General features: G+C 37.4%; 7 protein-coding genes across 15 annotated transcripts; 3 read left to right on the top strand and 4 right to left on the bottom strand.

The window, feature by feature from the left end:
- The first annotated feature begins 71 nt into the window (after window positions 1-71).
- On the top strand, window positions 72-5,945 carry LOC132196975 (serine/threonine-protein kinase D1). 2 transcript variants are annotated; one of them, XM_059619959.1, is made up of 16 exons: window positions 72-282; window positions 676-795; window positions 865-984; window positions 1,044-1,182; window positions 1,317-1,594; window positions 2,072-2,327; window positions 2,381-2,502; window positions 2,555-2,610; window positions 2,671-2,797; window positions 2,865-2,997; window positions 3,094-3,279; window positions 3,422-3,807; window positions 3,859-4,042; window positions 4,098-4,280; window positions 4,451-4,536; window positions 4,645-5,945. In XM_059619959.1, exons 3-16 carry the CDS (start codon window positions 865-867, stop codon window positions 4,771-4,773), a joined length of 2,385 nt encoding a protein of 794 aa, XP_059475942.1. In that variant the 5' UTR covers window positions 72-282; window positions 676-795; the 3' UTR covers window positions 4,774-5,945. The 2 variants fall into 2 exon arrangements, with proteins under 2 accessions (XP_059475942.1, XP_059475941.1); XM_059619958.1 differs by having other exon boundaries at window positions 3,419-3,807.
- On the bottom strand, window positions 5,919-7,809 carry LOC132196980 (NEDD8-activating enzyme E1 catalytic subunit). Of its 4 annotated transcripts, none has more exons than XM_059619968.1 (7): window positions 7,646-7,809; window positions 7,241-7,583; window positions 7,090-7,179; window positions 6,864-7,041; window positions 6,631-6,808; window positions 6,368-6,573; window positions 5,919-6,309 (listed from the first exon to the last, which is right to left on the bottom strand). In XM_059619968.1, exons 1-7 carry the CDS (start codon window positions 7,674-7,676, stop codon window positions 6,004-6,006), a joined length of 1,332 nt encoding a protein of 443 aa, XP_059475951.1. In that variant the 5' UTR covers window positions 7,677-7,809; the 3' UTR covers window positions 5,919-6,003. The 4 variants fall into 4 exon arrangements, with proteins under 4 accessions (XP_059475951.1, XP_059475949.1, XP_059475953.1 ...); XM_059619966.1 differs by having other exon boundaries at window positions 7,640-7,808; XM_059619970.1 differs by having other exon boundaries at window positions 7,241-7,580; window positions 7,646-7,808.
- A 481-nt stretch (window positions 7,810-8,290) lies between these two features.
- LOC132196985 (ras-related protein Rab-1A) lies at window positions 8,291-11,565 on the top strand. Its single transcript, XM_059619979.1, has 6 exons — window positions 8,291-8,448; window positions 9,198-9,270; window positions 9,333-9,380; window positions 9,780-10,055; window positions 10,225-10,436; window positions 10,937-11,565. Exons 1-5 carry the CDS (start codon window positions 8,435-8,437, stop codon window positions 10,420-10,422), a joined length of 609 nt encoding a protein of 202 aa, XP_059475962.1. The 5' UTR covers window positions 8,291-8,434; the 3' UTR covers window positions 10,423-10,436; window positions 10,937-11,565.
- A 123-nt stretch (window positions 11,566-11,688) lies between these two features.
- LOC132196982 (uncharacterized) lies at window positions 11,689-13,121 on the bottom strand. 3 transcript variants are annotated; one of them, XM_059619977.1, is made up of 4 exons: window positions 12,954-13,082; window positions 12,421-12,803; window positions 12,088-12,366; window positions 11,689-12,008 (listed from the first exon to the last, which is right to left on the bottom strand). In XM_059619977.1, the coding sequence occupies exons 2-4, from the start codon at window positions 12,784-12,786 to the stop codon at window positions 11,856-11,858; spliced, it is 798 nt and encodes a 265-aa protein (XP_059475960.1). In that variant the 5' UTR covers window positions 12,787-12,803; window positions 12,954-13,082; the 3' UTR covers window positions 11,689-11,855. The 3 variants fall into 3 exon arrangements, with proteins under 3 accessions (XP_059475960.1, XP_059475958.1, XP_059475959.1); XM_059619975.1 differs by having other exon boundaries at window positions 11,690-12,008; window positions 12,909-13,084; XM_059619976.1 differs by having other exon boundaries at window positions 11,691-12,008; window positions 12,976-13,121.
- Window positions 13,122-13,492: 371 nt separating this feature from the next.
- Window positions 13,493-14,893, bottom strand: LOC132196984 (N-alpha-acetyltransferase 40). Its single transcript, XM_059619978.1, has 6 exons — window positions 14,696-14,893; window positions 14,431-14,529; window positions 14,227-14,372; window positions 14,004-14,162; window positions 13,780-13,938; window positions 13,493-13,711 (listed from the first exon to the last, which is right to left on the bottom strand). The coding sequence occupies exons 1-6, from the start codon at window positions 14,699-14,701 to the stop codon at window positions 13,615-13,617; spliced, it is 666 nt and encodes a 221-aa protein (XP_059475961.1). The 5' UTR covers window positions 14,702-14,893; the 3' UTR covers window positions 13,493-13,614.
- Window positions 14,894-15,017: 124 nt separating this feature from the next.
- LOC132196978 (inactive peptidyl-prolyl cis-trans isomerase FKBP6) lies at window positions 15,018-18,597 on the top strand. Of its 3 annotated transcripts, XM_059619965.1 has the most exons (10): window positions 15,018-15,335; window positions 15,498-15,690; window positions 16,492-16,651; window positions 16,757-17,048; window positions 17,111-17,375; window positions 17,439-17,619; window positions 17,674-17,880; window positions 17,938-18,049; window positions 18,108-18,236; window positions 18,287-18,597. In XM_059619965.1, the coding sequence occupies exons 3-10, from the start codon at window positions 16,497-16,499 to the stop codon at window positions 18,482-18,484; spliced, it is 1,539 nt and encodes a 512-aa protein (XP_059475948.1). In that variant the 5' UTR covers window positions 15,018-15,335; window positions 15,498-15,690; window positions 16,492-16,496; the 3' UTR covers window positions 18,485-18,597. The 3 variants fall into 3 exon arrangements, with proteins under 3 accessions (XP_059475948.1, XP_059475947.1, XP_059475946.1); XM_059619964.1 differs by lacking the exon at window positions 15,498-15,690 and having other exon boundaries at window positions 15,018-15,340; XM_059619963.1 differs by lacking the exon at window positions 15,498-15,690 and having other exon boundaries at window positions 15,019-15,335.
- Window positions 18,121-21,659, bottom strand: LOC132196976 (uncharacterized). The gene is made up of 10 exons (XM_059619960.1): window positions 21,382-21,659; window positions 21,081-21,226; window positions 20,934-21,009; window positions 20,743-20,864; window positions 20,527-20,679; window positions 20,354-20,469; window positions 20,210-20,299; window positions 20,085-20,149; window positions 18,811-20,025; window positions 18,121-18,760 (listed from the first exon to the last, which is right to left on the bottom strand). The coding sequence occupies exons 1-10, from the start codon at window positions 21,446-21,448 to the stop codon at window positions 18,618-18,620; spliced, it is 2,193 nt and encodes a 730-aa protein (XP_059475943.1). The 5' UTR covers window positions 21,449-21,659; the 3' UTR covers window positions 18,121-18,617.
- Window positions 21,660-21,844: the final 185 nt, after the last annotated feature.

Below are 21,844 nucleotides of genomic sequence, written 5' to 3'. Positions count from 1 at the left end.
ACTGCTAATAATTTTTTGTAAAAACCGGTGCTCACTTCTTCTAAAGTGACACCTGTGCGCAGTGCTGAAAATCCTTTCCGTTCTCCAATCCCAAAGCAAGCTTCGCAAAGTATAAAGAGCGAGGCGAACCACAAACTAGTGGAGCCGAAGATCTCGCTGACAATTTGTCGCACCGCCTCCCCTTCCTGCGGCCGTCGTGACCTGAAATCGTGCCGCCGTAGATTCCAGGTCGTCGGCCGAGCCTTGTAATTCCTGCGTAACGCCTTCAGAAAACTCGTTCAAGTAAGTTTTGAGGCACCTGAATTTTCAGGAAAATGTAAAATCTTGGCCGCTCTGTTTTCTGTTTTGACGTGGGAGTGGTACCGTTACTTGGAGAATACGCAGAACAAACTTGTCTGTGTTTGCGTCACATTATTGGAGCAAATTCCGGGGGCTTCTGAAAAAATGCATTTTTTTAAGGCTGCGTAGCCCTTATCATCAGCTTTTATAAACAAATGTTGACTTTTAGGATCTTTTGAAAAAACAAAATGCAAAACACATAGATCAGGTTTTTGACATTTCTATAGCTAAAAATATTGTTTAATTTAATTCCTCAAGTAATTTGATGTTCTAAAAATTTCTTAAAAATTGTTTGCACATTCTGAATTTAATTATGAATTTTTTGTTTAATGGCAGTTAAAAATCGATGATCCGAAATAAAAGCAGCTGCTGGAGCTCTCATTCACTGATGCATTCAAGAGGAGTCATTCTTCTTTAAAGATCTAACAGCATTAATTTACAGCAAACAACAAAAATGTAAGCTCTTTCATGATTATCCCAATGCTTATCAATATGAATTTGTTATTTACTAATTGATTTGCGCAGATGGAGAATCCTGAGCAAACCTTTCTGATGCAAATGGGTCTGACCAGGGATGCTGTGACCTGCTCTAATCCCACATTGCCTGTTCTGAAGGAATTGGCTGCAGATTTCTTGAACAACAAAGTAATATAATGATATTGAACAAGCTTTGTAAATCTTAAATTAATTTCCCATTTTTTTAGTTCCCTGATCATGGCCTCACTATACCACCTGACAGGATTCTATTATTCCTGCACGACTATAACTCTGACAATATTCTGCAGAGAGTTAACCCTAACACTGAGGTTCCCGAAGGTTCACTGATTGAAATAGTTCTCTCTGGTAAAAATTAATTGATGAATTATTAAAATGTTTACCAATTGATATTTTTCTCTAATTTTTAGATAGTTTTTTTTTTTAATTTTTAACATTAAAATTACTACATGATAAATATGTGACACATATAAACTCTGCAGGTCAGCAACCAAAGGAGGAGGCTCGGGTTTGTCCTCATGCCTTGGCCGTGCACTCCTACAAAGCACCAACGTTTTGTGACTACTGTGGTGAGATGCTGTTTGGGCTGGTGCGTCAAGGCCTTAAATGCGAGGGCTGCGGCCTAAACTACCACAAGCGATGCGTGGTCAAGGTGCCGAACAACTGCAGCAACAAGGCGCGCCGCATATCATCTTCTCACACTACGGCCCCAAGTCCTTCTGGGTCACAGACTTCGTTAGTCTCGGACGACAGCAACCTGGCAAGTCAATTCAAATTCCCCATGTGGAAATTTAAATAGTGGACTTGACTACCTGTAGCCTCTTTTTGTCAGTTTCTTTGATTGTTCACTTTTTACACCTAATTATCTTACATTATTTTATTGGACGTATGTATTTCGCAAAATATTATTTCAAGCTTAAGTTTGTTGTTTTGTTTTTTTTTTCTGTGTGATGTGTGGGGTTGGATTGTGTTTTTGCATTGAAATTTTACTGTGGCTAAAAAATCATTACATATATTTTTTTTTTTCAAAAGTGCACTGCTATTATACATTTTTATTTTACACCATTTTCAATTTACACCTGCTTACTTTAAAAATGTTGTTAATTGAAAAAAAAATGGTGCAAGAGATTGGCGTTTGAATATTGCAACCCAGAGCATTTTGCCAAATTTTTGGCTTGTAAATCTGGTGCTCTTGAGAATTTAAAACATAGATTTTGAGGTTGGATTGTTGCCGTAGTTGTCTGTGCCCGTGACCTCGCCCCCAAAGCCCCGTTCTCCCTCTTTGGGGGGCCGAGTGGCCATCAAGATTCCGCACACGTTTGTAGTGCACAGCTACACAAGGCCCACTGTGTGCCGGGTGTGCAAGAAGCTGCTCAAGGGACTGTTCAAGCAAGGCCTCCAGTGCAAGGACTGCCACTACAACACTCACAAGAAATGTCTCGAGCATGTGCCGAAAGACTGCACTGGCGAGGAATCAGTTCGCGAGCTTTATGGTGACCCAGTTTAGCACAGCACTTTCAGAATCGTTAATGTATTCTTTCTGCAGAGAGTGCAGCCGAGAAAGAGAACAGAAATGATGAGGAGAGCGACGGTGGCGAATCTCCCACTGGGAATAGAAGATCACAAGGCTCCCCGGGACCTAGTCATTGTTCTAATGGCAATTATTATGTGAGTTTTATTTTTAACTTATGTTTTTATATTGGTTGGTTACATTTTATAGGAAATCATGCCTTCTGAGAATAACGGATCAGACGAAACAGTCAACAGACCAATGAGGTAAATTTTCCAATAAAGTAGAAATCATACGATTATACTGACCGACTAATCAAACTTCAGCTCAACTCCAAGCAACAACATTCCGCTCATGAGAATTGTGCAGTCAGTGAAACATACCAAAAAAAGAGGTGGCTCCAAAGTCCTAAAAGAAGGCTGGATGGTGCATTGCACTAACAAAGATAAGACTGTAAGAAAAAGATGCTTAAAATATGCATCGACATGGTAATCACTTGTTAATTTTGTAATTATTGCAGCGCAAGAGGCATTACTGGCGCCTTGACACTAAGACCATTACACTGTTCCAAAATGACACGAGCAGCAAGTATTATAAAGAGATGCCCCTTTCTGAAATCTTGGCTATCGAGACGGCTAAAATTATGCACGGAGGTATATTTTATTTTTCCTTTTTTCAAACTGATTTTTGTGTCTATTCGTTGTAAATCATAGTTTGTAATTTTTATAACAACTTGATCTAATATACAGAGTTCATGCACTGCTTTGAGTTACGCACAGCCAATGTGGACTACTACGTGGGTGAAGACCCGCTTTTCACTGCTCCAGGCACATCGATGCCTCCTGCGGATAGTGGAATAGGCTCTCATGTAGCAAGGAGCTGGGAAACAAGTATCAGACAAGCACTCATGCCTGTTACATCACAAGCTAGCAACCGTAATTATTTGTTTCTTGTTACTTAAATCTGGTGTCGACAAAAGTCGGTGTCCAATCAATTTATTTAATGAAATATAAAATTATGTAGGTTGTTTTAAACTGATTATAATATTCAAAATAATCAAAATTTATATCTCAGCAGTAAGCGAGAGCAGCAGTGGCAGCGAGAAAGAGGAACGAATCACAGACATCCATCAGATTTACCAGATTTTCCCCGACGAAGTACTTGGATCTGGTCAATTTGGGATTGTCTATGGTGGTGTACATAGGAAAACGAACAGGCCTTGTGCCATCAAGGTTATTGATAAACTACGGTTTCCCACAAAACAAGAGGCTGAACTGAAAAATGAAGTTGAAATCCTGCAAGATATTGCACATCTTGGAATCGTTAATCTAGAGAGGATGTTTGAAAGCCCAGAGAGAATTTTTGTTGTTATGGAGAAACTTCGAGGTGACATGCTGGAGATGATTTTGTCAAGTGAAAAGGGCCGCCTCTCAGAAAGAATCACCAAATTTCTGATCACGCAGGTAGATTTATCATCCCCGTTTGTATAGCTATAGTGAGATTGATTTTTTTAGATTCTCATAGCCCTAAAACACCTGCACAGCAAAAATGTTGTCCACTGCGACCTTAAACCTGAAAACGTTTTGCTCTCCACCAATGTAGACTACCCACAAGTGAAGCTCTGTGACTTTGGCTATGCCAAAATCATTGGAGAAAAGTCATTCAGAAAATCAGTAGTCGGCACTCCAGCATACCTAGGTTAGTTAAGTTTTGCTCATTAAGGCTAGCAGAATTAATTTAAAATCAATTTTAGCTCCGGAAGTGTTGCGGAATAAGTGCTACAACCGATCATTGGATATGTGGAGCGTTGGTGTGATTGTGTATGTGAGTCTCAGTGGAACTTTTCCATTTAATGAAGAGGAGGACATCAATGATCAAATCCAAAATGCAGCATTTATGTACCCACCCAACCCTTGGAAGGAAATATCCTCTGATGGTACTTAAAAATTTATACCGTCACTGTCGCGGAACATTGTCCGATCTTCCCCTTCCACTTTCCCATAAGAAACAATGCCCCGTACCTGGAGATTGGATAGTTTTCCACCACAGTGACGATATACTTTAATTAAAAAGCAATCAATTAATTTATGCTAATTATCACACCAGCCATCGATCTGATTAACAACCTTTTGCAAGTAAAACAGCGCAAGAGACTGACTGTGGATAAATCTTTATCTCACATTTGGCTGCAGGTGAGAAATAAAATTTCTAAAAATAAAACATTTCAGATTACAATTAAGGGGCATACAATTTTTTCAAGGGAAAAAGGTGAAAACTTTTTAAACACTTTATAATTATAGGACTACCAGACCTGGTGTGACTTGCGAAAACTAGAAGGACAGCTTGGAACTAGATACCTTACCCATGAAAGCGATGATGCTCGCTGGGAGTGCTACCGCCGAGAGGTAGCCAGTCGAGATGTCCTTTGACACTCATCATGGGGATGGTTGCGGTGGGTGAAAGGTAGCAAGAACAGCACAAGGAATAACGCCTGCCTGCAGCTCTCATCCTATCTCAAGCAGTGAAAATCAAGTGCCTTAAAACTTCTACGATTTTAATTTTGTAAGCTACATTTGTGCACATATTTATTCAGTACTTTAAATTTAAACCAAAATTAGTTGACCGTATCACCATAAATGCATTGTCATATAACAGAGTCTTTAAGAATGAGAGTAATCTACATTTTATTTTATTTTTAACAGCCAATTCTAATTATATATTGCTCAATAACATTGTAACTTGATTACGCCTTATTCTTTTGATTGCGAGAAAAATAATAATTATGCAAGGGAGGGAAATCTTCATGTTATGTGATATGCCTGATATGATTCAGTGTAAAAGGTATTTTTAGCGTCTGAGGATTTAGAAGCCACTGAAAATTTAAGATGCATTTTTTATTCAATGTGAGATTTCTTTGCAGTTGCTATTTTTCATTTTATTAGGCTCGAAACAGTTGGCATCATTATGTATTCATCTAGCTTTACAAGTTAATATAGTTGGCTTGGAATTTTTTATTTTAAAAATATGTTGATAATTAATGAAGCATTTATATATTGTGACTCATTGTTAAAATAATATTTAAGTGGTTATGCAAATTATTTCTCATTCCGGCATTCTAAATTGCCTAGGTATAAGGATAAAACTATTACACTTACATTTAGAGAAAGTTAAGCAAGTACTCAATTTTTTTCAAGCAAAAAATTATTCTAATGATTATAAGGACGGATGAAGTAAATTTAGATGGCATGTGGAAAAACAAGTGTAGCTAATTCACCAACGAATTTTTCAAGCATAAAATATTCTTGGACTAATTATCTTAAAAATATTTCTGTGGTACTTCGTCTGTGAAAAATTGAATGTTGTTAGCTTCAAATATTGGTTGCAGCATTCTGACTGCTGGGCCTTTGGTTCTTATTAACGCATTTTGTTAAGTAAGCGCACACTATGTGAGTCTTCCAAACAAAATTCCTCGGCCTAAGCCTTCTGCTCAGTTTAATCTGTGTAAAATACTCATGATGCAATTTTGTTCTGGAATTGGTTGTAACAAATGTAGTTCTTATATACAAAATAAAACACTAAATTATTGTTGAGATTCTTACAACTACAGATTTTTTTTAAACCATATTTTATTTCAATTTCTGACAGCCTGAAAATTCAAATTAATTTAATTGTAGCTTAAAGGTCACAGGCAATGGAGTGGTTTCGTCTGCTACAATTATTTCATTTCCATTGATTAAACCCAATTCAATGAGTGACTTTTTCAGATTAGGTCTGGTACTCTTCTCAATGCTTGGAACAGTAGACAAATAGAGCGTAGTTTGTTTACCGTTGATGTTTGCAGTAAGGGCAGGGTTTTTCATTCTAGCGCCATTGTCTTGGCATAGGGTGCTCAAAAGCTCCTCCAGTTTAGCTTCACCTTTGATTTTCAAGACGTTGACTTTTCTGGCGCAAACCAAACAGTCCTCCTAATGATTAAAATAGTTATAATTATTTAAACTCTGTAAAAAAAGGGAAATTCCTAACATTTTTCATGTTTGAGTAAGCAAATGTGTAAACACCGTCAGACTGGTTGAGACCAACGTAGTCGTTCAGAGGTTTGCACACACTTGTGGCCAGTTTGAAAACCTCGCTGGCACACACTGCAGCAATCGATGCGTTGGTGGAGGCAACGGCCGGAATAATATTCTTCACCACGCCTTGGACCAACTTGTAATCAACCCCACTGATACCTGAAATGAAAATATCTTAGAGTTCCTCACTATAATCAAAGCACAAGAATTGATTACCAAAATGAGATGCTCTTTCAACAGATTTTTCGTGAATCCAGCAGAGATGCGCTGGGTCATCTCCATCGATTTCACCTTGAAATGGATTTTCCTTGGGCCATTGAATAATCTTGACATACTCAATGCAGTGCTCTGGAAGGCGGGGAGTGTTGGCAATGGTACACAGTGGGTACGTGACCTGTTCAAAATTAACCTCATGGAAACTAGCTCGCTAATGAATTTGCAGCACAAACCTGAGGAGGGTAAAGCCCCAAAGTGCACTCAATGCAGGCAGTCATTCCGGGCATTATCACACGAGCGTTCCCTTTAAGACCTTCAGTACCACCATCAACTAATGGAATCATTGTGTTCAAATTTGTGTTGTCATCATCGTCATACTCCAGCAAGGAAAAGAGCATTCCATTAATCCATCTAAATTAACATTACAAAATCAAAATTATTTAAACAAAATTTCTGTACCTTCTAGCTGGCACAGAATCAAGACCACACACAACAACGTGAAATTGCCTGTAGAAGTCCTCGTCTTTGTCTTGAATTTTGCAAAAATGCCTGATGAAATAATAAAAAATTGTTACAGATATTTATTAAAACTTTTCTCAAAATATTTTACGGTGTAACGGAGACACCAGGGATGCGACTGTTAATGTAATTTGCAGCCACTTCTGCCTTAGGACTGCCAATGTCCTTTCTTCTGAAGAGAAACTGCCTGTTGAGATTGGACAGTTCAATTGTGTCCATGTCGATGACGTCCAGCTGAGTGAAACCCATTAGTGCCAAATCTTTGAGCAGCTCGCATCCAAGACCTCCGGCGCCCACGACAAGGACGCGACATTGACCCAGGAGACCGTGCAAGAGGCCAGGTGTGTGGTCAAAATCTGGAAGGCAAAAGGGGCCGCTTCTCTCAAGGATGTTCCTCATCCAGGCTTTAGGAGCTGCCGGTTGCGGCGAATCTGCTGGAGCAAAGTATTTTGTTGAAAATTTAGAGTCAACATGCAAATAATCGTCTTACCATTACATTGAACTTCCATATCTGTACTGCCTGACATTATGCAATTTTATTATTGTACGCTGCCGGTGCTTAACAAGCATAAAATTAAAAATGACCAACTAATCAGTCTGGGTCTGGATGAGATGAAAAAAAGAAAACAACAATCAACACAAAATCCACAACTGAAAACATATATAGGGTTTTTACAAAGGAGTTTTCTAGCTTAATTTTCTTAACATCACGATTTCTTTTGGAAACTCTTCAAGGCACTTCTTATTTTTATGTTAATTAAATTTAATATGTTTATAATAAATCCTTAGACTTTATAATCAAAAGAAAGTCAGTATACAGCAAAGGTATTATTTATATAGCTTATCTCCTTTATTTTCACATCACTATTATAAGCTGTCAAAACTAATTTAAAAAACTACCGCCAAGAATTTTTTACATGGTGCCAGCTTTCAAGTTGCTTAATATTTTACAACAGTATCTTATTAATATAAAAAACATTTTAATATCTATTGCTTTTATAAAATTTCACCACAATTATACAGATGTCAAAGTTTATTCGCGATTTGGAAATATAGAACAAATTCAGTCGAAATAACTATGTGGGCGTTACCCGACAATCACGAGATTTCATGCAAAACGGCAACAGTGTTGTGGTGTCACCCTCGGTGACGTCAATACGGTTGACTGAGGCGACTCCGATAACAGCAGCGAAGCAGCCATTTTTCACTTAGAATTAACAAAATCTCGCCCCAATCGGTTCGTGCACCTAATCTCACCCCGCAAACAGTTCTCGTTTAGTCAGCAATGAATCCAGAATAGTAAGTATGCCCATCGGAGGTCGCCGATGCCCACGCCAAAGCACCTTCCGTTGTCCGTTTCTGTGCGCAAATTTCCGCACTCTTCCGTCATAACACCCGAGAGTGCCAGCAATTTAAAGCCACTGTCCCAATTGCGCACATCAACTAAAAATTCGCACGCCACCCTCAAGTTGCAATCGGCCCCTTTCAGTACAATGACCCTGAACTTAGGCCAGTGGGCACCTTGACCGCTCCTGGGGGCATTCGTATTATGCTCTTTTTGGCTGGTCACTGGGCCGTGGGCGCGTGACTCATGGAATTCTCCAGGTCAGCTACTGGCATGAACTTGTCCATTCTTTTGACTCCTGAGATTCCAAGGTTCTAACTTGTGAACCTTCGGAGGGAGTGAGGGACAAGCATGGGGTGTCTCAGGACGGAACATGCCAGTCAGCTGACGGTGACGTTTGCCAGAGGGGCTGCTGGAGAAGTGAAAGCAATGGGCGGAATTTTACAGTTTCTTTTCCAACCTGCTTTAGATCGCATTAAAAGAAACGTAAAATTGCTCTCCAGAAAAAAAATGAGATGACTTAACATTTGTCCTTTTTTTATGCCTTTCGTGAAAAATCATAACTATGACCACAATTTAATTGCGTACCACTATTGGTGAGTCACTATGTTTGCGACATAGCCATCGTTTAGTGTATTTTTCTTTCTCCTTATATATCAATCTGTGTTGACATGGAGTGAAAATACGTTTCATTGTGTTTCAGTGACTATTTGTTTAAACTCCTGCTCATTGGCGACAGTGGTGTTGGGAAGTCGTGTCTCCTACTTAGGTTTGCCGTAAGTGTTATCTTGTCAATAAAGGGTTTCCTGGTGATTAATAAATTCTTCAACCTCAACAGGACGATTCCTACACCGAGTCTTACATAAGCACAATTGGAGTTGACTTTGTAAGTTGAAAAGTTTTGAAATTTTGATTTTAATGATTAATCCAAGTGTTGTTTTACTCATTAGTTATGGGAAATTATAAATAGATCATTAAAAAATATTTGAAAGATTAGGATTGTCCAAAAGGTCTTAAGTGATGCATAAAAAATATTTTTATATATTAACTTTTTTTATGAAAATATATCTAAATTTTCACCTGGAAATAGCATTCGAATGATAACAGACTTTATTGATAAGAAGTATTATAATTAATTTGTGATAAATGGGCTACAACCGGAAACGGGCCAAGTAGATTTTATTCTATATTTTCCTTGTTAAAATAAAATAATTTGTTTTTGAATTTTATGTATTTTAATGTATTGACTGCCATTTCTACAATTAACGGCACTATCTCTTTGCAGAAAATAAGAACCATAGAGTTGGACGGCAAGTCCATCAAACTGCAGATCTGGGACACGGCCGGCCAAGAACGTTTCCGCACCATTACGTCAAGTTATTACCGTGGCGCACATGGAATCATTGTTGTCTACGACTGCACTGACCAGGAGTCTTTCAACAATGTCAAGCAGTGGCTTGAAGAAATTGATCGTTATGCTTGCGATAATGTCAACAAACTGCTCGTGGGCAACAAATTTGACCTGACGACCAAGAAAGTGGTCGACTACACCACAGCCAAGGTAATTTTTCCACTCAATTAAATTTTCTTACTGCAATGTTGATAAATTTCATTTCTAGTATTTAATTCACCATCATTTTATTTAAGCCTCAGTTCCAAAATTTAAATTATTTTTATTTAACAAAATCTTTCATCAATGAATTGTCTAAACATGTTTTATGGTCTTTAAGGAGTATGCAGATCAACTAGGCATTCCGTTTTTGGAAACATCGGCAAAGAACGCAACCAACGTGGAGCAGGCTTTCATGACGATGGCTGCTGAAATCAAAAACCGAGTCGGGCCTCCCTCTTCTGCAGCAGACACAGCGAACAAGGTTAAAATCGACCAGGGCAGGCCTATTGAGAGCAGCAAATCTGGCTGCTGCTGAAGTCCATAAAGAGGGTAAGCATTTTTAAATTGTTTGTACAAAAATTTTTTCCATCTATTATGCAACCAAAATTATATAATGTTGCTAAAATTAAAAGAAAAAATTCAAAACTAAATTATTTAATGGCAAAGCTTTGAATTCTTATCTTTTTGCGAGAAACCTATAATAAAAATAATAATAAGAAGATGCAGCCCATCTCTGCGCGCACCTCTCTTGAGGCCCAGCGTTTTAGCAACCTGTTTGCCAGAGGTGTCACCGTTTCTTCACATTTTGTAATTTCCTTTCTTATTTGGTTTATTTGTGAAGAATTTTCAGCTACAATAATTGCAGTTTTCATTATTGTTTCCATATAAAAACAGCTAATTTTTTTACGTCAATCGTTTTGATGTAATTGAGCTGGCTTGAAGTGAGAACAATATTAAACAGTTACACAACTTTCATAAAAGTCGCATAATTCAAGATTCGTAGTGCCCATGTGACCATTATTATAAATTCGTAATGATTTTAATTCCAGGAAGGAGGCTACTGCAAGCGATGCCAGACCAAATTAGCTGCTGTTGCTTCTCCTGTATTGCAAAAAGTGGCCGAGTGGGACTGTGATTATAGAACTGTTATTCGTGTCTGCCTCCGACCGACCGTCACATTCAAACAACCTCCAACTTACCACCACAACCACCTCCACTCGAGCCCCTTCCAGCCACCCCCGTTATCTCCACGGGGCTGCCTGTTTGGGGCGTCTGTCCGTTTAGTGTATCGCTTGTTGGGACTCTTCAGGAAACAGTAAATTGGAAAATTTGTCGCATTGGATCTTTTTACGACACCCCCCTTTAAAATTGCAATGTGTGTATAAATTTATGAATAATATGTCACTGATTAGTAATACGACATAGTAAGGCGCATTATTAATAATTTAAAAGAATTTCTCTCCTCCTTTCTGTTGTCCATTCAAATTTCTATTATTTGAAGAAAAAAAATAAATTTTCCGCACGCTTTCATAAGGTGCTAATTACTCTCCTCATTCGGACTTGTTTTTTAGCTACCACCCGTCATTCCATTCATATTTAAGAAATTTATTATGGTTATCATGCATATTTTGTAGTTTGTTACTCCGCAATAAATGTTCACATAAAATGGAGCAGCTGACATTATTTTATTATTATTGTGTTACTTTCAACTATTGGGTTTGTAACTTAGCAAGAATGTGTATAAATGAGACAACTTTTGTATCAAAGCTTTTTTAATGTTTTCAAGTTGAATTAATTGTTGAGCTTCACTTAAAAAAAATTATAAGACACTTTCAATATATAGTGATATTGTGTTGCTTACTGAAAATTTGTATGTAGGCAAAGAAACATTATGCAAAGTAAATAAAAATTCTTTTATTTGAAACAATTATTTAAAATTAGGCTATTGACACAGACCTTACAACCTTTTTATAACGAAAACATTCTCTGCACCATATTTTTATAATTGGTGTCAGAATCTTGGGTCAGTTCTTTAAGTCTACATAATAATTTGATAGCATCTTTGTTGTTTGGATCATCTTTAAGCAGGACTTTTAGGCTGCTTTCTGCTGTGTTGTATTCCTTAAAAAAATTATTAGTACTTTTTACAAGGAGCAAATAATAAATAGAAGAAAGCGGGGTTTATAAAATAAACTATTACCTTCAGTTCCACTGAGGAACATGCCAGCCTGTAGAGCGCTTTTGGCATATCTGGAGAGAGCTCGAGTGCCATTAAAGAGAGGTTTTTCGCATGCGAGAAATTTTTCTGCTGAAGCTGGCAAGCTGCCATGTTTGAGCACAGGGTAGCTTTTAAGTCGGTGCTGTCTTTCACCTCTCCAATGACCAACAGAGAATGCGCTTTGGAAAAAATGTGGAATGCGTCTTCAGTTCTTTTTACCTTGAACAGCGTTACTGCATTGTCTTTTAATTTTCTTACGACCTGCAACACAAAAATTTTAAATTTAAATTTCCATGGTTCAAAAAAATAGCAAACCTCTTGAATTTGTTCCTCTTGCCAAGCATAAATGGGCTCTGCATTTTTCATATCTAAAAGCTCAATTGTCGCTTTTCCTTGCTCCACTCCGTCTTTGAAAATTTTCACTTCACTTTTCTCACCCGGCACCATAGTTATCAAAACCCTGTCCAAAACTCTGTGCTCCTGGCAGTCTGCCTCGCCCGTTATTATTGTCAGTCGACCTTCGCTGAAAAATCCTTGCACATCAGAGATTTCCAGTTGGCACTCGGCACCTTGAGGCATCGGACAGTCGGCCCATGGTCCCTTTACAAGGAAATTTTTGGTCACGCGCAAATTCTCTGTCCAACACTCCCAGTCGTTTTGCTGATCTCCAGTAGCAGTCATGTTATGTGCGTTGACGTCTTTAAAATTTGAAAGCATAGAATATTTTTTATTAATACATAGCTATAAAAATAAAAATTAACTAACTACATAATAAAATAAGGAAAAAATATATAATTATGTACATTTTAATTCAGCGTTTTTCTTTAGAGTGCAAATTGTACACACACAAAATGTTATAGTAATTTTAACCGATTAATGAAGTTCTTGAAAACTGCAACTTTCAATCTACAACACAATTTGCTGAAAAACTCATTTGCCAAAACAAAACACATGAAATGTAATAGAAAAGAGAAGGGACAAGCAGCAGTTTGTTTAGGTTTATGATTTAAATATCATCTGATAGATGGCGTTGTGTAGTCCAAGATCGCAAAGGAGCGTTATTTACCATTAACCAAAGAAGTAAAGTATCAATTTTATACTTCTTGCCATTAACATTGACTTTGATGTTTTGGTGGTGTTATAGGCTTTTGTTCAAAATGTTTGGCTGATTGAAATGTTATTTTTATATTAATTAACTTTCTATATTAATTTATTTTTGTTAAATAAAGAAATAATAAAGCCAAGTTCCCTGTATTTAATGATAATTGGAACAATCCTGTTATAATTTGACTAAATTTTTTGTTACTAAAAAATGTTTTAATAAATGCAAAAAAAATCTTGAGATGTTCGGTTTGTGAGAAAATAAATATAACGATGTTGTCGATGTTTTTATTATGAGAATTATTTTTAATTCACCTCTGAGAACATTTTTGAACAACAAAATTCACCTTAAACCTATTGAGTCTTGGGAGTCTGTGGGGAGATTTTTAATTCTGGCCCATTTCAGTGCTATTCAACGGTTTTAATTTTCCTTTGCTTGCTTAGAATCTCGTAGCAAAATGTTTCTTCGTCATCATCTTCAGGATTTGTCTCGTCCAGCTCATACCTATTGATTTTGAATTTATATTAGTAATTTGTAAATTTGTGAAATTTTCAATAAAATTTTTTCCATACTTCATAGACAAAAAGAATGACTTGGCGCCAGGGTTGTTTTTCAGAATGGTCAGCACAACTCGTTCCATATTGGCTTGCCAAGCAAACATTTCCAAAATTTGCATCATACGTCGACCAAGGCCTTTGCGTCGAGCAGTCTCACTCAGCTGCAGCTCGTAACTATAAAGTACATACAATTTTTATTCCTGCGCCTCAATTTTAAATGCTAGCGATATAATTGTTACCAATAAAGCACTGGTCTTCCCTCGTCAAAATCAAATCTGAAGTGAGAAAAAGCAACAAGCGATCCATCATCACCTTTGGCCAAAATGTACCTAGCATCCTCATCAAAAAGTTCATCGTACTTTTCCTTTTCGTTCCATCCCCAATCACATGACTCGTAACTGATGAAGAAATACAAGTTCATATTAATTTTCTTCCACATAAAAATTAAATTTATTTTCTTACGTTTCTTTCATGTTAGTTCTCATTAAATCTAAAACCTTCTCCTTTGCGATTTCATCAAGATCGTCGACTTTAGAGAAAGAAATGGTCACGTCCAGACCATCCTTACTGAATTTGCTGAAGGGCTGCAAATTTGCCATGGGGTCATCCTGAAAAATTAATAGAAAAATAAGTATTAAGTTACAGCAATATGTGTTCAACACAAACTTGTTTTTTAGCTGCGTTTAAAATGCCTTGGGTTTTGGCAATCTTAGCAATTTCCTCCTTTCGCTGTTGACGATTTTCTTTGCACTTCTTGCTGCTTTTCTAGATAATTAATTGAATGAGGAAAATAACATTCAAAATTGCGACCGTACAAAAAAATCATAAAAATTAAAAAAAAATTAATTGGCCCTGCGTTCACAATTTATCAATGAAGTTGATAAACTGCTTCCAATTTTTAAAAACATCTTGAATAATTGTAATAACGTACCCCCATGCTGATCGTGGAAGAATATATTCACTGATGATGTGAGAAAAACGTGGAATTAGTTACGCAGTGATGGTGAGGTTTAATGAATTAAATTGTGGCCGCCGGCTTTAATTTAATATTAAAAACGTCAACTCTTCACGGCTCACTCTCTTCTCACAATCACAGCTGTGTCCCGCCAGTTTTCGCTCTTTGCTGCGCTGGCTGCGCTGCGCTGTAACATGATTTCCAGCGTCTCCTGCAATTTTTTTGCTTCATTTCAATTTCAACCCCACCCTTTCATGAAAGTGGAGCTCCGAACCAATCACAACAACTCCAATCGCAACTTTTGCTGACAGGCGCGGGCCGCGTGCAGACGCACTCGCACTGACGCAGACTGAAAAGAGTGCAAAGACTGCAAAGCAAGCATTAAAATGACTAAACTTAAACTCACTAAAGTAAGCTGAGCAGAGATCTCTGCTTGAATAAGGGGAGAGTAAAATATTTTACTCTTTTGCTCTCCTTACGCTTGAACGCAGTTCAGCACAGCATCAGCAGCCATATAAAGCGCAAGGAGGGACCTCAAGGGACCAAGATCACCAAGAGGACAGCAGGGAATCTGGAAGAGAGGATCGTGCCCATCGGTGTGTTGCGGACACTAGAGGTGCGGTACGAATTTATATGTTCATACGAAACATGAAACCACCAAGAACGAAGATATGAAATTCAATTTCATCTTTGTTCTTGGTGTCGTTCAGATTCATGTTTTTACTTTCAGAAATTGGTATGCGAAGATGTACCCCGTACTTTATACAATTCATTTCAGGACAGGAACAGTAAAAATCGACGGAAAACACAGTATTATACATAGTTGAATTGCCCACTTTCGCCATATCGCCAATCAAAAGGAGCCGCGGCACGGAAAAATTTCATTTCTATCTCGCGACATTTCCCTTTTTGTCGCATCTCCTAGCAGTCCAAATTATTCTCCATAAACTCAAGAAAATTACGTGTAATTAGTATGTAATACGTGCTAAATTTTCTTCTCGCCTCCGTGAATATGAATATGTAATTATGATTTCGGTTTTTCATTATGACCGTTGGGTGTATGTTTCTCTGTTTCTGTAATTTTCTCCAGCATCTAAAATTTTCTAAATCGTCAAAAAATCCTCTGTAGCGCAACGTTACGCGACTCTTACTTATTTTAATTGAATTAGATTAATAAGCTTGTCTAAGTATAATAATACTCGCATCAAACAACCACGTATTTCTGAGAAAGTCGAATAATTACGAAATTTATTATTTTATGTAATGAAAATGCTGAAACAGCATAATCGTAATAGACTTTTTACCGCTTACTACAAGAGGCGTCAAAATTTCACTTTTTGTTCTTTTTATACATTCAAAAGATAAAACAAAACCTGCTTTTTTTAATTTTTGCAAATTGAGTTTTTAGAGTTTATTCAAAATTTAGAAATGTAATTAACTGAAAAAAATGTATTTTTTTTGGTCTGTCGCCTGAAGGTATTTTAAAATAATAATCAAATGTTGTAACTCTAAAATTTAATTTTGTAGAAAAATTTCATACAGCTGTTAAGTTAATTGTTAATATGGATTGTGTTCGAGTTCCTCGCAAAATGCTATTTTTATTTTCCTATTACTCTCATTAAACGAGTATAAAATGAAGGAAAGGCCAACATTTTAATCGAACTATTCCAGTCCAAATGTTAAGTCATAGCTCCACTATTTTGTCAGAATTTTTAGATATTTTATTATTGTTATTCATATACACGACAAAATAATGTTTTATTATTTTTCAGGCAAAATGGATTTGATAAGTAGTAAAAATGCTAAAACAGATGCTCATCAAGGAAATCTCATTTCCTTTGACTCATTTGAAGACCTGAATTCGCAAGTCGACCCACAGGAACTGCATGATTTCTTCCACTCCAATTTGGCTGAAAATGGCTTTAAACTTAGGTATTTATGTGCTTTCTGAGATTTTGTTTTAAAATTTAAAATAATTTATTATTCAAAATATTAGAAATAAAATTTAAGATAATAATACTTCTAAAATATTTTAAGCAATCTCGAGCGTGAAGCCACTGGATCAAATGGAGTTGTTTTCAAGACAAAAGTCACAGACTTCATTGGTGAAGAATCTGACGAAGGCAATGCTTCACTTGATGAGGAGGAGGAAGATAACACAAGGAAAGTTGACTCTGAGGAACATTTGACAAACACTAAGGTTTCTCAATCTGAGATAATTCTTGGAGAGATTAAGAACAAAGAGGAAAAAAGAGAATTCATCCCTTCTTTTGATGAACTTGTGACAAAAATGTTTCCTGTCCGTGATGATAAGAAACTTATGAAAAGGGTAGGTCATGTTTAATAGAAATTGTATATTATTTATAAATTTTCATCCTATATATTATATAGGTTATGAATGAGGGCAATGGAGAGAAGGTGGTTGATGATGCCTTAGTGAAATTCAGTATTGATGCTTATCTAGACAAGAGTGATGAACCATTTGACTCAAGCAAACTGAGACAAACACCTATGAAAAGTCGCATGGGCGAGGGAACGCTTTTTCAGGGTTTGGAAGAGGCCATCATGACCATGGAGAAGAACGAGAAGGCCCAGTTCTTGTTGCATCCTGACTTGGCCTTTGGTGCCAATGGCTGCCCACCTAGAATCCCAGGAAGTATAACACCAACATATAAAATAGTTATAAACTGTGTTAAAGAGACATTTTAAATTTCATTAGATGCATATTTGATGTATGAAATCACTGTCGATGACATCATGGAAGGGAAAGTTGCCGACTTGATGCAGACTCGGAACAACGCAAATGCAGACTTCCCTACTGTTCTTAAGGTGGTGCTGAAGGAACATGCTGAAGGAGTCGAGTATTTCAAAAACCAGTCGTACAGATCAGCTATTATAAGGTTTTGTTATATATATTATCCCATAATTATTTTGTCAAATTTTCATTACTTCAGCTTCAGGAGTGCTCTACGACGCCTTGAGAAATGTGAGAAAATTAAGAATGAGGACGAGTCAAAGGAGCAGATGAAAAATCTGCTGAAGATTTTTGTGAACTTGGCTGTTTGCCACAATAGCCCACCTGTGAACGAGCCTGAGAAAGCTTGTGTTATGTGTCAAGAAGCACTGAAAATAGATCCCAAAAATTGCAAGGCCAATTTCCAGTTAACTAATAGTCCATAGCAAAATTTAATTTTTTCCAATAACCTTATTCTTTGTAGTTACGGGAAGGCACTTGCTTCCCTTGGAGACTATGATGGGGCTCAGAGAAAGCTTCTGAGAGCCAAGGACATAAACCCTTATGACGAGACAATCAATTTGGAACTTGCAAAAGTGATTATATCCAAAAATATCATAGTGCATATTTAATAAAAATTTACACTTGCAATAGGTTCATGACAAGAAAATCAGATCTGCCACTAAAGAGAAAGAGATGGCTCAGAACATGTTTCAAACTGCCTCACCAAATCAGAGAGCAGGAAATAAAGATATTTCAGCTGATGGACACTCTCTCAAAGAAGTAAGTTTTGGTTGTTATGCTCTAATATTAGCTGATGAAATTTTTTGCAGAATGACCATGAGCAATTTAAAGTGCAGATGAGAAAGAGGATTGAGAGATTTATTTCCAACAAAAACCAGAAGCAGTTGGAATTGCCAATTGTGTTAAGTGAAAAAGAATATGTAACACTGCAGGAGTTGGCTCACGAGAAGCATCTGAGCTTTTCAACTAGAGGGTGCAACCACTATGTAATTTCAAAATCTGACTAGGCCCCTTGATTGTAAACCCACGTTTCTCATATATGTGACTTATAAATTTTAATTTTAAAACACACTGTCATAATCATTAAAATAAAACTTTGAAACTGCACATTTTCACATAACTTGTCTCGCTTTTGCATCACTAAAGACACACCAGTTTGTCACTATTGCCACTATCTTCTGCTGTGTTCTGGTCAGTCTGAACCAAAACAAATTCTCCTTCTTTGGTCATAACAATCAGAAATTTTCCTTGCTCTGTAGAATTTATTGGGACTTCAACAGTTCCTGAAATTTATCTCTTATTTAAAGAAACTATGCTTTTTTAGAAAATTTACCTTGTGGAGCTATTGCTGTGTTCTCATGACTTGCTTGAATGTTGACGCTGGTTGCTTGCTCAGGAATGGCAACGACTTGCACAGCACCGGATTCGGGGTCGTGTGCCAAAGCTACAGTGCTCCCTTCGGGTTGCTGAGGCAGAAGATAGTACTCGCCATTGTCTGAAACCATCAACTGCATTCCCGCAGGCACCTCTAATGCACCTGGGTCGACACCTTTAGGAATCTCCACGTGCTGGGGTCCACTAGACTGATCCGATTTATGTTGAGCTAATTCAGCAGAAGATATGGGCTGCTTTTTTGGCAATTTTTTTACATCTGTTGGAGTTTTGCTGCCTTTAGGTAGCTCTGATGCAATGAGGACCCTTGGTCTTTTCTGTACAGCTTTCCTGACAACTTTTGGGGTTTGAGAAGGCTGTTGAGAAGGCTGAGCTGTCGGAGTCGGTGCAATTTTTTTTTGCAACAGTTTAGGAAGTGGACTTTTGGTCAACACAGGAGATTCAGCAGATACATGAGGCAGTATTGTGGAGTGAATCTTATTTGGTGTTTTCCCCACATTAATTTTAGCAGGAACAAAAACCTTGGAAATTGGAGCAGGGGATGTTTTTGCACTCAATATTTTGATGACGCTTGTCACAGGTTTTGGTTTCAACTTGATTTCTGTTTTTTCGGGCAGCTCTTGGCAGAAATGTTTTTGTGGAGCATCCTCGAACAGCTTGAGACCTTGCCTCTTCCGGATTCCCGGCCTGTTCCTCAAAATATTGTTAGTAATGATGACAAGGCCTGGCTGCTCTTCTTTTGGCTTGTTCTTGCATAGCATTGGGGCCAGTAACAGAAGGGATGAGCTTTCTTTGATTTCGTGGATTCCGGGCTTTACTTTGGTGAGGGCATTAGCATTCACTCGAATGGAGCGATAACAGTTGCTGACATGGAGAATTCTGTCATCAGAAGGAGTCCCTTGCTGTAAAACCTTTCTTTGCTTTTTCAGAAAACTGGGCTTCATGGAGGATTTCCTCTTTTTCCCAAAGACACGGGGTTTCTCCTCTAGCGAGTCCGATTCATCTCCTATCTCCTCTGAGGATGAACTTGTTGATCCCCCTTCAGGAGAGCCACCGACATCATCAGGCCTAAATTCATCATCAGACGCATCGCCACTGTCTTCCTCATCTTCCTCTCCCAATTCAGCTTTCAGAAATTCTTCGTCAATCTGAGCATCTAAAGGACAAAATTACAAGCATTCAATAACAAATTATGTTTCTTTTCTTATATAATACCAGTTTTCTTTAAAGTCCATTCCTTTACTTTGTTCAGTGCCTTCTGTTTGCTTGAACGGCAAGGCCTGTCAAAAAGATTAATTTAGTAAGTTACTGAATGAATAAAATTGCAATTTATAATCAACCTAGACGGGGATGCCAAATTCTCCTCAAATTGCTGGATCAAATGTTTGTAGCCTTCTAGACTTTCTTCAGACTCCCAAGACGACTGTGCTCTAAATTTTTTAAAAAAAATTAGGCTAACTACTTCCTTAAAAATTATAGCTTACTCTGGTAATCCTACCCAGTTGACAAGATATACAAGCGATTTGCTTTTTTTGTCAATTTTCTTGTTCACGACTTTTTGAGGTGTCCGACTGATGCTCTCTGGTGGAGAGTTAATACTCTAGGCATGTGCGGTTAATTTTCCAATATTGGCCTTGTTAAGATAAAAATATTTCACCTCTAACTGCTTTTTGCGCCCACGCCTTGAAGTCTGAATCCTTTCTACGGCAAGTAATGGATTTTCGGTGGATACATTTGCAAGTGGATCAGTTTCAGCTGCGCTACCTAACTGCTGGGTAAAGAGTTCCTCAAAATGATCTGCTGATGGTCCCTGATAATGATGAAAGTATCAAATAAAATTGCATGTAATATTTCTTTCTCATGGAATTCGTGCCTCATCTTTAGACTTGTGGATCCAGTTCATGTCAAAGAGAATGTTCCCTGCAATTTTCCAAGCTTCTTTAATACTTCCTGGAAGTTCTTGCCATTTTTTCCACAAAACAGAATTTTCTCCAGCTAGAAAATTCTTTTATTAGTAACATATCATATATCTCATCCTCTTTTGAGTGGAACAATATTAAATACCATTCCTAAATTTCATCTTTTTGCACTCAGGTGAATTTTTCCACAGCATGAAAGCCCAGACATCGGCTGTGGGATTCTGTAATAAAATAACCACGTTCAGAGTAAAGTTACAAATAATAAAGCTGCTCAAGTATGTAATATTCTTACAAATTTTGATGGATCCGTCTCAGGCGGAACACAGTTTCCTCGTTGCTTGTGCTTTTGGATATCAACTAAAAGATGGAAAACTTCCAAACAGTTTCCACATACAAGAATATCCAGACCATTAAGTGGTTTCATATGGTATTTTGCGGCTGTTGAAAATAAAAGAAGAATGATGAACATACATAATTCTTTATTAATCAAAGGAAATAATAATGCTCAAGTATGAGGAACGATTTGGAATAATAATTTTACATCATTTAATAATTTGTGTAGTTAATTAAATTAAATAATAAAAGGGTTATACCTTTAGTCAAATTGATACTACTGCAAGCCTTAGCAATCTTGTCAACGTTTGGTTGCCCAAGAGGCATTTTGCTGACTTGTTGAACTTGCAGAAACGCCAGGACTTTAAAAGATTTTTTAGTCAAAGGACAAACTTTCTGCAAGGTGCCATGGGCGCAGGAATCTCAGTCCCGTAATTTTTCAAATAACCTACGAGTTTTGAAGCGATAATTTTTTTAATTTTAGTGGTCCTCTTGCTCTTTTGTCTCCGTATACTCCGTAAACAAACGTTAGTGGGAGTGGCAAGTGGCAGCTTTTTCAGCGCCCTCTGCACTTTACGCTCATTGGCTGATCCATTTTTAAAAGTCTTGCGTCAAGGAGTCTCAAAATAATAATTTGAGCAGCAGCGTTCAGTACACGCATCCAAGAAGTCACGCATCAACGCACAAATAATGTCATGTTTTAAAGTGTTAATACTAAAAGAC

The sequence above is a fragment of the Neocloeon triangulifer genome, unplaced genomic scaffold (genome assembly GCF_031216515.1).
Source record: "Neocloeon triangulifer isolate White Clay Creek 2 clone unplaced genomic scaffold, ASM3121651v1 ptg000012l, whole genome shotgun sequence".
Lineage (NCBI taxonomy): Eukaryota > Metazoa > Arthropoda > Insecta > Ephemeroptera > Baetidae > Neocloeon > Neocloeon triangulifer.
This window is presented reverse-complemented; position numbering and strand designations above follow the sequence as displayed.

Coding starts and splice junctions, on each gene's coding strand:
- LOC132196975 (XM_059619958.1), top strand. CDS start 865: ATGGAGAATCCTGAGCAAACCTTTCTGATGCAAATGGGTCTGACCAGG. Junction 2,611..2,670: donor ACAGTCAACAGACCAATGAG/GTAAATTTTCCA, acceptor ATCAAACTTCAG/CTCAACTCCAAGCAACAACA. Junction 3,280..3,418: donor TACATCACAAGCTAGCAACC/GTAATTATTTGT, acceptor TTTATATCTCAG/CAGTAAGCGAGAGCAGCAGT.
- LOC132196980 (XM_059619966.1), bottom strand. CDS start 7,676: ATGTCAGGCAGTACAGATATGGAAGTTCAATGTAATG. Junction 7,584..7,639: donor TATGGAAGTTCAATGTAATG/GTAAGACGATTA, acceptor ACTTTGCTCCAG/CAGATTCGCCGCAACCGGCA. Junction 7,042..7,089: donor GATTCTGTGCCAGCTAGAAG/GTACAGAAATTT, acceptor ATGTTAATTTAG/ATGGATTAATGGAATGCTCT.
- LOC132196985 (XM_059619979.1), top strand. Junction 9,271..9,332: donor GTCTCCTACTTAGGTTTGCC/GTAAGTGTTATC, acceptor CAACCTCAACAG/GACGATTCCTACACCGAGTC. Junction 10,056..10,224: donor TCGACTACACCACAGCCAAG/GTAATTTTTCCA, acceptor ATGGTCTTTAAG/GAGTATGCAGATCAACTAGG.
- LOC132196982 (XM_059619976.1), bottom strand. CDS start 12,786: ATGACTGCTACTGGAGATCAGCAAAACGACTGGGAGTGTTGGACAGAG. Junction 12,367..12,420: donor AAGAGGAACAAATTCAAGAG/GTTTGCTATTTT, acceptor TTTGTGTTGCAG/GTCGTAAGAAAATTAAAAGA. Junction 12,009..12,087: donor GTTCCTCAGTGGAACTGAAG/GTAATAGTTTAT, acceptor AATTTTTTTAAG/GAATACAACACAGCAGAAAG.
- LOC132196984 (XM_059619978.1), bottom strand. Junction 14,373..14,430: donor TAAACGCAGCTAAAAAACAA/GTTTGTGTTGAA, acceptor TTAATTTTTCAG/GATGACCCCATGGCAAATTT. Junction 14,163..14,226: donor AGAACTAACATGAAAGAAAC/GTAAGAAAATAA, acceptor TTTCTTCATCAG/TTACGAGTCATGTGATTGGG.
- LOC132196978 (XM_059619965.1), top strand. CDS start 16,497: ATGGATTTGATAAGTAGTAAAAATGCTAAAACAGATGCTCATCAAGGA. Junction 16,652..16,756: donor GAAAATGGCTTTAAACTTAG/GTATTTATGTGC, acceptor AAATATTTTAAG/CAATCTCGAGCGTGAAGCCA. Junction 18,237..18,286: donor ATGGACACTCTCTCAAAGAA/GTAAGTTTTGGT, acceptor AATTTTTTGCAG/AATGACCATGAGCAATTTAA.
- LOC132196976 (XM_059619960.1), bottom strand. CDS start 21,448: ATGCCTCTTGGGCAACCAAACGTTGACAAGATTGCTAAGGCTTGCAGT. Junction 20,680..20,742: donor TCCACAAGTCTAAAGATGAG/GCACGAATTCCA, acceptor CATCATTATCAG/GGACCATCAGCAGATCATTT. Junction 20,150..20,209: donor AATTTGGCATCCCCGTCTAG/GTTGATTATAAA, acceptor TCTTTTTGACAG/GCCTTGCCGTTCAAGCAAAC.